At 49.3% G+C, this 12,272-nt stretch overlaps 3 protein-coding genes across 3 annotated transcripts; all 3 read right to left on the bottom strand.

Moving 5' to 3' along the window:
• Positions 1-281: 281 nt before the first annotated feature.
• Positions 282-1,949, bottom strand: LDX57_011829 (putative JmjC domain protein; the record flags this gene model as incomplete). Its single annotated transcript, XM_046093570.1, has 1 exon — positions 282-1,949. The coding sequence occupies one exon, from the start codon at positions 1,947-1,949 to the stop codon at positions 282-284; it is 1,668 nt and encodes a 555-aa protein (XP_045949548.1).
• Positions 1,950-2,582: 633 nt separating this feature from the next.
• MTG2 (GTP-binding protein Obg) lies at positions 2,583-4,232 on the bottom strand (the record flags this gene model as incomplete). Its single annotated transcript, XM_046093571.1, has 1 exon — positions 2,583-4,232. The coding sequence occupies one exon, from the start codon at positions 4,230-4,232 to the stop codon at positions 2,583-2,585; it is 1,650 nt and encodes a 549-aa protein (XP_045949549.1).
• A 1,084-nt stretch (positions 4,233-5,316) lies between these two features.
• LDX57_011831 (uncharacterized protein) lies at positions 5,317-5,617 on the bottom strand (the record flags this gene model as incomplete). Its single annotated transcript, XM_046093572.1, has 2 exons — positions 5,317-5,530; positions 5,589-5,617. The coding sequence occupies 2 exons, from the start codon at positions 5,615-5,617 to the stop codon at positions 5,317-5,319; spliced, it is 243 nt and encodes an 80-aa protein (XP_045949550.1).
• Positions 5,618-12,272: the final 6,655 nt, after the last annotated feature.

Raw genomic sequence — 12,272 nt, forward strand, 5'->3', positions numbered from 1 at the left:
CTTTTGTTGCATTTGATGTATGCCTGATGACTCTTTGTACTTATTGTCTAAACATTAACCCGTACGCTTCGAGGAACTAGTGCCTACCTTAAACTAGTATCAAGGTAAAAGAAAAAGAAAAAAAAAGTCTCAATCTACTAATCCAGGGGTATTGTATTAATCATCATCTCATAAGAAAAAGTGGAAGTAACAAAGAATAGAGCAGCTCTTGCTGAAGTCTCGACAGAGATCAAGACAGCAATCAGAAAAAGATAAAATAGAAAAGGGAGGCTTAAGACCACCTACCCCCACCAAAAACTCACGCTGACACCAGCCTTCAAGCCCCGAACGTAATGCCACCACCCCACGGGGATATAAAGACTTTCGCCCTCCCTCAGCACGGTCTCGACGTATTCCGCCTGTAGGAAACCCGGCCACATGGCGTCCCACTGCTCGGATTCGGCAGGAGAGAGCTCAATCGCCGCAAGATCGACCTGGGAGGTATTGGACATGTCAATCAGCTGCGGTTGCTGATCGGGGCCCTTTTCTCCGTGGTGAGTCGGGTTCGAGTGGTCGTTTCTGACCTCTGGCGACGAGGTCTCGTTGACGGATTCCATTCCCTTGGGATGGATCTGCGAGGCTGGAGTGTGTGGGGAGTAGAGACGGATGTATTTGGTTCCCGCGACCTGCACGAGGATGTTGTGGTACGGATCATGATGAAGAGGGGATATAGTCCACGACGGACCGATCCAAGTATTGATGATCGGTTCGCTAGGGAGGCCCATGTCTGAGGAGTGGTGTGATGCACTGTCGTTTTCGTGACGTTCATGGTCTGAAGTGGTGGACATGGCTTCGGAGTCGATGTCCTTGGTCCGTTTCTCCTGCTCGCGGCGCTTCTTCAGGTAGACCGGCGTGCCGGGTTCTGGGCTGGGTGGATCGATGTAACAATAGTCGGGGATGCAGATATCCTTACGCAGGGTAGGAATCTGGGAGAGCAGGTCATGCTGTGCCATATAGCCGGTTTGGGGCCCGTCGTCATCGCCATCGCCCCCGTTGGCGTCGTCCCCTCGCCAGATGTATCGGTCAACAAACTCGCCAAACTCCATGATCCGCTGACCCCAACCCTCGTCGGTGTACGATCTGCCGATTTCCACAGGCACGAGCCGTCGACCGCCCAGGGTGCGTCCGAACCAGTAGTCCCGCGAGGCCCAAGGACGCGTCGAAATCGCTGGCCAGTGTTCCACCGCGTCGGTTATCACCAGGGGCGTTCGGACCGAATGAATATGATGTTCGATAGCGCTGAAGGATGGCGCAGAGACACGCGTGACAGGATGCTCTATCTGGGGTGCAGGGATCGAGTCTGGAGGGAAAAGAGGAGGGGAGGTCTTTCGGCGCTTCGCAGCGGGGCGTACAGCTTCGTCGACGGTTTCGGGGTCGTCCACCGAGGCCGCATTTTCGGTGTTCGAAGACAAGATCGCACTCTGTAGAGCATCGAGGAGAGATTCTATGAGTGTTTCACGCAAAGGAGCGCCCGTCATGATTAGGGCTTTATCGAGGATGTGTATCGTCGGCGAGAGCCATGGTGCGGTCGAGTCCACCTTGATCCCTTCCCCGGCGTCTTGTATACGATTAAGGTCCTCGATCAGATGAGACAGCCATACAATCTGGTCTTTCTCGCCATCAGAGTTCGAGTTCCTCTCGCTCAACAAGCCACAGTTGCTGCAGATCTGAAGACAAGCCTTGACGATGCTCGCGTCCGTGTAGAGCCGTCGCCAACAGATCTCGACATCCTTGAAGGGGAAAACGCGTAATTTCGCGTCAGCAATCTCAAGGGCCTTATCAGGCGAGTTGAGCACGAGGTTCCGATGAGCTTCAATCTCGTGGTTGAGGCATTGCAGAATGGGGTCGTCAGAGGCCGGTTCGGCGGTAGTGGAGAGCGCAACGGCGATGACCCCTGGGAGGAGAACCATGATTTTATAGGTAAGCGGGCATGGAGCATAAGCTCTCTAATAGGGATACTCGAAGGCGTAAATGCTATCACGTAGTAATAAGCGAAAAAAATCACGTTGAGACACGGTTCTTCACGTTGGGTGATTCATGGTGTTTCTGTTGACTATTTTTCTATTTTTTCTCTTCACGACGTCATGCGGGATTCATGTGATTCACAACTACAATTCCGTCACAACGTCAACATTACTAAGTATTGTTATGTTCAACATGTTGATTTTCATAAGTCTGCATTATTTATGACAGAAGAGGGCAACTTGTCTTCTAATATTCACATTCATATCACATTCGCTTCAAAGTGATGCATCTCAGTGCATAGATCAGCAATATGTTAGGTATATCCTCAGCCCGTTGTTACTAGAATGCTATAGTACCTTGATGTAATCACTCTTCGAATAAACAAACAATTCATAATATTATACACTGCTTGCCAAATGCTCCCTCAATCCGCACAAGGCTTGCTGACAGGTTATTTATAAATACAAAGCATGGTGCTATACAAGACGTCAAGAGACTTCGAGTGCCGATTACAGCCCCTTGCAATCCTTGGTCAAAAACAGGCCCCTTTTCAGGCGCCAAGGACCGGCCATTGCAAATCAATCCAGAAATTCCATGACGAGTTTAGGAAGTTGGCTTACGCCCTCGCCTCTCATGGCACTGACTGGAACGGCGCACACCTTCTCCTTCCATCCGTTTGTGTGACCGCCTGGGTGCTCGACTTCGCCTTTCTCGACAGAGCCGAGGTACGCGCGCAGCTTTTTGAACTGCTCCTGCGTCTTGGGGAGATCGGCTTTGGTGGCCACGACGAACCACGGCTTCGTGTGAATAGGAGGCAGGGAAAGCTCGGGGAGATTGCTCGTGCTGTTGAGCGGCTGATGCTCCTCAAGATGGAGCTCGGGGAGGCCACGAGTTGGCGGGACCCAGGCCAAGGGATCCTCCTCGTCTTCTTGGGAGGCCGGTTCCATGTCGCGCACTCGCTCGTATTCTCCCAGCTCGCGCCAGAGATTCTGCAGTCCCTCCACGGGGTCCCCGGCGCTGAGATCGACCACAAAGGCCAGGATGCCGGCCCGCTCAATGTGACGCAGGAAACCCAGACCCAGGCCGCGATCCAGATGGGCGCCTTCAATCAGACCCGGAATGTCTGCGATTGTGAAATTGGTCCGCGGGGCCTTGCCCTTGGTTTCAACCAGTGGTCGTCCCTTGTGATCGTCGATCACCACCGTGCCGATATTCGGCGACAGGGTAGTGAATTCCCAATTTCCGATCCGCGTGCGACTATTGGTCAAGGAGCGAAGCAGCGTACTTTTCCCAGCGTTGGGTTTGCCAACCAATCCAACGTCCGCAAGCAGTTTCAATTCGAATTCTAGTTCAAGACGCTTCCCACCCTCGCCCCTCGACGCAAAATTCGGCCGGGTGATAGAACGCGAAATCCAATGCGGATTGCCCAACCCCCCGGCTCCGCCTGCAGCCAGCAAAATGGGCTTGTCCATATGGTGGGAGAGATCGAGGTGGATGGGGGCTTTCGGTTCCAATGAGGCAATGTGCTGTCGTCGCGGCGGATTCTTGGGAAACACGGTCGTGAGAAAATCGGACGGGTTGGCACCAGGGTAGAGCACCCAACGGTCATGCCGTACAGAGGGCAGCCCAATCTCGTCGAGCTCATCCGCCCTGTCCATGCCCTTCTTGCGTTGTTTCAGCCGGATTTCCTCCTCGGCCACAGGGTCGTACCGGTCCACCTCACGCACGACAGTCCCGACAGGGACCTGTATCAGGACATCCTGGCCCCGCTTTCCCCCTTTGCTCTTGCCCTGTCCATTTCTGCCACGACTGGCCTTGATGATACCCCGTCGAGCCAGCTTATGCAGACTGGTCATACCCTCGACAGCCTGGATATAGACACTTCCGCCGCTGCCGCCGTCGCCGCCATTCGGTGGGCCCTCCTCGATGTATTTTTCGCGAAGAAACGAAACGCACCCGTTGCCACCGGATCCCGCGTGTATAATCGAGCGACATTTATCCTGGAAGATGAATCGGGAATAGTCGTCGGCCGAGGGGTTGAGGTGCGACAGTTCGGGGTCATGGTTGGCATTGGGACGATAGACCCCTGGTTCCGTGGTGTCCGTCTGTGAGCTGTACAAGCGACATGTTTGGAGTACCCTGTTCGGCCTATTGCCGATCGAGCGAAGGACAGAAGTACGTTGTAGGAGCGAAAATGAGAGCCAAAGGCCTGATCGTTGGGTCGTCATTTCTGTCAGACTAGGCTAGGAATCTCTCATCCTGGGATGAAAGATCCTATGTATCGGGGTTGGGGAGATTATTTCAAAAATGAGCTTACCACCATCTTCCTAGGAATTCGTTCAAAGAAGGGCTGGTGGGTAAGTGATGCAATGGCCGACAATCGAGAGCAGATGTTGCACCGTTATCGTCGCAAATCGACTGTGCACGTGACCTTATCAGCACCTGGTATGATTGATGCCTTGGGAATATGGCAACTGGCCGTGGTACCATGGTGGGCTGGATTTTAAATTCTAACTACATTGCATATGTGCAAGAGAAGAATAGAAATAAAAAAGAGAGAGAATTTATAGAAACACCATACCATATCTGCATTGTATCTGATGACGAGAACGCCAGGACGCAGCAATATTGTTTGGTAACCGTTGTTGTATACATACCTCAAGATCGACTAGATGCGAATAACTTGTGATAGAATACACTAGCTACAGCACTAGTTCAATTGCTATTTCAAAAACGCTGTTAGATCTGCAGATACCTGATTGTATATTTTGAATTGCCTCTATATAATGGAGAAGAAATGGAAGCAGAAATGTTACAACAATCTAAATAGGATTATATATTTTGATCACAGTGACTGATTTGGCCCCAAGAGCATCAGTTGGAAATACAACACTGAAACCACACCAGACAAATCTATTTCCTCTACCGTGTTAAACGCGATGATATGTGCTACCTCTAGAAACAGCTACTCGGCTCTTCGATAACACAATTTGAATCCTACCTTGGCTAGGGTACATCCATCCGTTACTACAGGTCGGTGTGTGCGTAAGTGCAGACATTTTTCTGTTCCTACCTATGTCGCCGCCAGACGCCCCGCAGAAGATCGGCTGAACTTGAGTTTCTTCATTCCAAGGAAGCTTCTTGTGCCTCCATCATAACCAATGAAGGGCCTGGAAGCAAGTTGGGAGCTTCCCATTGGTCCCGTCTCCGGGGATCTGACACTTGACAGCCCGGCTCTCCTAAGTTTTGACTCATCCATTCTACCGGATGGTGTTGATTCACGAGTCATGATCGAGCCGGACAGTCATGATGTCAACCGTGTCTAGACCCCTTGGCGTCGCTTCGACCTTGTTGATAGTCGTAATCCCGATGAATCTGGAATAGGCCCTCCCTTGCGGACAGAGCGCCACGGCATCGTACGGATACAAATCCGGTTTCCCAGACGTCGAAGTCGCTTGTTCCTTGGAAGGAATTCTCCATATGGGGCTCAATGACCAGGATCTTTGGGATCCAGAAGGTGTAGATCCTATGTATAGAACATATTGCTTTTCGCGGTGTAGCCAGTGATCAGGTTTGGAACATACCATGCACAACAGACGATCCACACGCCCATATTCTGATTGCGCACAGCTCCTGTCACGAAAGGAATCAAGGAGGTTGAAGACGTTGTTGCTCTGGGAAACTGAATCGCTATATGCAACCTAGCATGCCCGAGAGAGACCGCATGCAAGATGTCAATCCGGCCAAAAAGCCCGACCAATCCCGAGACAATGTGCTTTCCAGTACCGTAGACCGGCAGATCCCATCTGACCTTATACGGACCGAAAACCAAGGCTCTGGCATAACGCGTGGATACTGTCCAATCCTGGAGAAGCTGCAAGGTGTCGTGGCAGCATAGGAGCTCCGTTGAAGACCACCGGTATCCGGATGAGACCGATGCTGACGAACGTAATGCATGTCGTACCCGGAAAAGCGGTGATCGGAGTTGATGAAAGAACGAGATACGGAGTCGTAAGTGAGGCAAGTCAGGCCCTGACTGATTTTCTGAGAATTTAGGCGGTCACCAGGATATCTCTGTTGGTCAATTTTCTAACTTCTCCTTTTCTTCCTTCTCTTTTTTCTTTCAATTCCTTTCTCTCTTGTTTTTGCTAACGTTCAGCCTTCCCGGACAGCCCGGCAATCCGCCGAAAGCGCTCTCCAGGAACATGATAAGCCGTACGGAGTCCCTCGCCAGAGACTGTCTGACAAGTGCTTATTAGCAAACTTCCCTTGGAAGGTAATCTGGCATCCGACACCGAATAGGCCGCGAACGACGGAATCCAAGCATTTCAAAATGATCTGATAGAATCTGCACGTCGGCTCGAATAATGTGGAAAAGAAGTTGTTCATCTCTCGACCGACTAAGGATTGCAAAGCAGCCCGGAGCTACATAAACGGAAGCATGCGCCATACCCGCACACAATGCCTATGTTTTTATTTTTCTTTTCGCGATTTTGCAAGCTGGTTGGTGCGAGGTAGCAAACATGAAGCCACGGAGCGAAAATAAGATCATCGTAAGACTATTGTCGGGTCAACCCTAGTAACCGGTGCAGTTCATTTTGGACCTGTCATATGTCACAATCCACTACCGATGGGGGCCAAAAATAAATTAAACAGGTGGAAGAAAGGAAAAAGAAAAGCAAAAGGGAAAAAAAAAAAAAAAAAGAAAACAGTTTGCCACTCAATAGATTGACACTTGACACAACCAAGTTCGTGCTTTGGCTGCAATCTAAATCCTGGTTTCATTAGTGCTGAAAAAAGAAGAAAAAAAGAAAAGAATTAGTGCAAGACCAGGGTGAGGTTTCCCCATCGGCGATGGATCACCTACGGAACGAGTCGAGATGGATACAGTTGATTCTCCGCCAAGGACAAACGAGCAAACCAATCATCACGACCGGAGATGATAGCCCGACCCCTTTCTTTGTGGTCTGTACGATTCTACTCCGTAAGCCATAAACTTAGAAATGAAAAGTGTTGGATTGGCGAAGGCGTGCACTAGTTCGGAGCCGACGCGACCAAGATACGAAAGTACCATATCTCGTCGGCTGATGCTGCCTAGGAACTACTCCTTCCCAATAATTCCTCACCGAATGCCGACGTTCTTCCACCCCCTAGATTGCTAGCATCGTACTTTTGGCCGGCCCTGAGACCCAGACCGGCCCAGGTCAGTTTCCGCGGAGGATCGACTGGCGCTCCATTTGATCCGAGCTTACGCTAATTTATCGACAGCCTCATCTTGGATACCGAAGCGGATACCGATGCAGAAATCCATTTCCATGCAGAGTGGTTGTCATAGGGAATCAGCCAACCTCGTAGCCAACCTCGAGGCGCCGGGCTTTGAACGAGGGCCTAGATCTGAGTTGGGCCAGCGCCGTGCCGTTCCTTCAGCTGAAACAGAAACCTATAACCCGTTGACTTCTCAAGGGGAAAAGACTTCCAGGATCAGCCACCGATGCGGTATCACGGTAAGGACCAACAGCTTCACGGTATCAGTCCAGTTCAATCCAAGATGCTTGGCGAGTTGTTGTCACCGCTAGAAAACGGTGGCAGCCCGAGGCTGGGATGAGGCGGTCGATACGCATGCGCATGTGGATTGTAGACAAAGAATGTAGGACTCATTGTTGCACAAGCCTCGAGACTGAAAGACAGTCAGCACAAATAAAAAAATGGAAAATTCTACCCTCCCACAAACGATTGATAGAGAAGCGCTGACGTACAAATTAAGCACCCGACATTTGACAGGCTGGGCAGTGACAGGCACCAACTGTTTTTTTTTTTTTTTTTCTATTTCGGTTTTTCTTTGTTGAAAAGAGAGAAAGGAAAAAAAAGAACAAGAATAAAGAAAAGCCCCTGCTCCCTGGCGATTCCTTGATAGGTAAATGGTACGTTATACGGAGTACAAGGGGGAGCTGTCCGTTATACCGACCAAAAGCCCTTGCACGGCGCATAGGGGTCAGGTGGTGCCACGGTAGAGGCAAGACTTGTGTGACATGAATGAGGCCATTGCCGGCCAAATGATCGATCGGTATGCGCCCATCGCTGCGTGTTTGGTGGGTCTATTGTATGTGTCTAACAGCCCTCCTGACGCATACTGGGATAAGGTACGAACCATTTCGTATATATGTATCAAGCATGTACGTGGATATGTACGTACATACGCTCATGCATGGCATACATAATTCCAACCAGTTGGAATCGATATGGTGTGCTTAAGGTGCGTTGACAAAGAGAACTTCTCCCAGTCTCCACTGGAAAGTGACTCCATTGGGGACAGCGAGCACCTGGAAGGGCCTAAAATTAGTCCTTCGTTGAGGCTGGGCCCTTTGGTGATGCAGCCTGGCGTGTGTCTCTGTTGTCCTTTTTTCCATTTTTTTTTTCTCGTTTTTCTTTTGCTTGCAGGATGGCAGGTTCAACGGGGGCCTAGAATTCTCGGTGTATGTACAAAAGTACTGTACGGAGTATATCGAGTGGCGAAGGGAATGATGAAAAAGCCCTCCTTAGGCTCCTCTATTATCATCCATGCTATTACTCCATACTGCAGATGGGATTTTCTCAGCCATGGGGTGGGGTTTCCCTCATTGTACGGAGTACTGTATCTCGATCGCTTCTTAGCTCGTATCGCATCGCATCGATCTGAGTCTCTAGACCGTGTGAGCAACAATGCAGTAGCTCGCTGTCACACAGAGCTTGCATCTGCAGTCAAGTAAAAAAGAAATAAGAATAAAAACAAGACTAACATCGATCACACAGCCCTTCCAAGGACCGAGATGGTTGATAATCGAGTTATTCACGGCGTGATCGTATTCATCACATCACCTGTCAATTTCTTCCCCCTGTCGATTCCGGCAGAGAGACTCGGTACGTACGCTGTAACATTCCACGCTTGGACGTGTTCGCGATCAAAAGTTGCGTCACGCAGATACATTGGACCTGAAAGGCTCCGCAGTGGAGCCCGGTGGCTCACTCGAGTCTTAACCATCAGGTTAGATGGGCGAATGGGAAGGTGTTCCTGGCACCGCTGGAAAGGAGAGAGGCGGTTAGGGAGAGCTGAGTCCGGCTGAGGTCACCGTACAGCGGGCCATGGCCTCACCGTTCCTGTTTCGCCTGCAGCTCACATGATCGAAGCAGGTACGAGGTTTCTGTCGTCGGCCCTAAAAAAGGGGTGAATCGGTGTGGTAATCTCTTGGCGCTAGCCAGATGAATTATTATTATCATTTTCTTGGATATCTTTCTTTTACAGTACCAATTGAACTATGAAAAACGGAGAGTATCCGTATATAGCAATAAATTAAGTTCGCCAACTCTCAACCATTTGGTAAACAAATGTGGACAATAATAAAACAGACTTTCAGACGTGAGAAAGACAAGACACTGGACCCATCCAAGAGTCAATTGTTATCCGTCACCGCGGCACCGGATTGCATTCCGCCGGGGAAGCCGTTTAGTACCAGAATTGGGGCACTAAAGGTACGCCGTAGAGGCGACTACTCCGTAAGTTGTTCCTGGAGGTTCTCTTTTGCCACCTAGAAACTAGAACGTACTGTACACTGTATAGTAGCGACAAAGAAAGAGCATGCCAAGCCTTATCCATGAAAGATCCATACATACATACATGCAAACCTTACTCCGGGTTCAGTTCTATTTCGGGTCATTTTGATTCAAATTAATCTTTGCATCTTTACAGGTAACTTTCTGTCTTACGTTTCTTTGTAAGGTAATTTTATCTCAATCTTTTATCTCATTCTTTTTTTCTGGATAAGACAGGACGGGACGGATATCCTTCCAGGCTTCCACCCGTAACTTATCTACGGAGTCGCAGGTTCGATCTCCACAGCACCTGATCCCGAGCCGACACCCGTAGCCTAACATGCTCAGTCTCACTCTCACCGTACATTAACGATTAAACATTTTCTCCTATTCCCTGCCCCCTTTGAAGCTGTGGAGAAAGAGTAAAGACACGGGACCCCTCCTCGTTACCAATCGCAAAAGCAAATAGTTAGTTAGTGGAATGGAAGACTTGCCCGTCACCGCCGCGCCACAAAAGGTACCGTAAATCGTACTTTAGTCTGTCTCCTAGCGAGCTTCCCCTTCCTACGGTGTACAGTAGTCGAAAATTTTAATTAAAGTACATAGCGAATCACCACCCCCAGAAATCCGCCTCCGGGTCAAAACTAATGGAAAATCCTGCTTTCCTTCCATTTTTATTTATTTTATTTTTTTCTGGTGTTTCACATTGCAGACTTGAAATTAAAAACCAACTGATTTACGCAATGGCCTGTTTTATTGGTCCGGGGAAGTGCATCCGGACCCAGCATCCCATAGTACAACCTGGATGCCGTGGAGTTCGTACCTATTTGACCTAACTAGCTGACTCCCTGGAGTCCCTGCTGGAATCTGATTCTTTGGCTCGTTTTTGTTCAGCGATCACGCGACGGTTTGGTGTGTGTGTCACAATTGAAATATTAATAATTTTTATATAAAATTTCCTGGTGCTCTGTGTACCGAGTAGACTAACTACACCGTGGAGAAGAAGTAGTTTAGAGATCCCTGTACTCCGTACTCCGTATGGAATATTGGATTGGTATTCCGTAGATCTCCACTGGGCCTAAACATGAGCCTTTCTTCCTTTTCCTACTCCGCAAAAAGAAAGCAAAACTCGATGTATGAGAGCTAAGCAATGTCCTAGGGAGTATGTAGAATGCATCCTAATTAGTAGGAAAAGTCAGGACAAGGATCAACTCCCACTAACCTATAAGATCCCTGTAACTATAGATGACACGGTGCAGGGCAATCTACCTAGTCTACCTGCCTGATATGTACACAGTACTGTAGTCTGTACAACAGTGATGATGACAGAACCACAGAACCACTTACCCACGCCGTACGAGGGGGATCCCAGCTGATGGCCCTTCCAGGGTTATTCCAACATTTGCATCTCTCTTATTTCTGATCCGCCACAACCGCACTCGCATTTTGCCTGCCTGCCTGCTGTCTTTCTCACACCCTCCCCTTCGCCTAGTTCACTATTTGGTTGGGGAGTTAGTCCGTTTACAGTAATATAGGCCATGTTTTTATTATTATTATGGTGTATCACCGATCCTTTGCTGTTGAGTGGATCGGAGGATCTTATTTGTTGATCGCCCGACTCCTTGACCCATGCGTCGGTGGATTATCCCTTTTTTTTTCTTTGCTCTATTTTTTTTCTCGCCTTCGATCCCGTACTTTCCGTTCTGTAGTTTTCTAGAATCCTTCGGTACATGAATTCTGCTTTACCTTATCAGGTATTATGAAGTATTAACACGGAGGCAAGATCCCGTCCGGTGGGTGGTAATAATCATGAAACATACACGCGCAACCCCCCGCCACCCTCCAAGACATCAGGTTGTCTGATGGTGGCGGGTCGAGGCGGTAAACGAAAGGATTTAGTTATTGTGGATTTGCTTAGCGACCTTTGTTTCACGAGGAGGGAGAATATGGAAGGTTGGAAGGTTGGGGGGAAAGACAGAATGTAACTGCACAAAGTATGAGGACAACGTCATGTTTAACCATTGATTGCGGACCCGACAATCTGGCGCGGATGCTGCATCTCTCGAATGATCCACAAAGTACATAATAATCTCCAGCCAACAAGGATCCGGTGGCTTGCGACCTGAAAGCTGATGAATCCATTTGAGCTGAACTGGGTCTGATTGGGGGGCGGTGGGGAGGTCAGCATTAGGTAAGACTAAGATTCTGTAGTTACCCGGCCACTACTCTGTACTTTGGTCAAGGTAAATGAAATCTGGTGAGGTTGAATGAGAAGAGAGAGAGAAAATGAAAAGACGGTGAAGGGATTGGAAAGAGGGAGAGAAAGAACCTCAGATGGATCTGATTTATTTGGTGCCCCGTTACTCCGTACTACCCTTGAATCAGTGGGGAAGCAACACGTATGAGCGGATAGGCACACAGGGTTAGATGGCGACGTCACATCTACTCTGTACTCTGTACACTGTACAGAGTCTGCTTTATCGAACCCCGAGATTACGCAGATATCAGGCATTGCACCGATTACGGTATTTGGCACGAATGGGAGAGTGGCAATCGAGCATGTGGGAGAAACTTCCCGTCAAGCGTAGGGAGAGTTATCGGTTGCATATCGCGGAGAAGTGGATGGAAAACACCGGTTGGTGACAGCTACGGTGCATCGTTCGGAGGGAAACAGGATAATCGAGCAGATGGTCTGATGTGCC

This window comes from Aspergillus melleus (genome assembly GCF_016097325.1).
Source record: "Aspergillus melleus strain CBS 546.65 chromosome Unknown contig7, whole genome shotgun sequence".
NCBI classification, from domain to species: domain Eukaryota; kingdom Fungi; phylum Ascomycota; class Eurotiomycetes; order Eurotiales; family Aspergillaceae; genus Aspergillus; species Aspergillus melleus.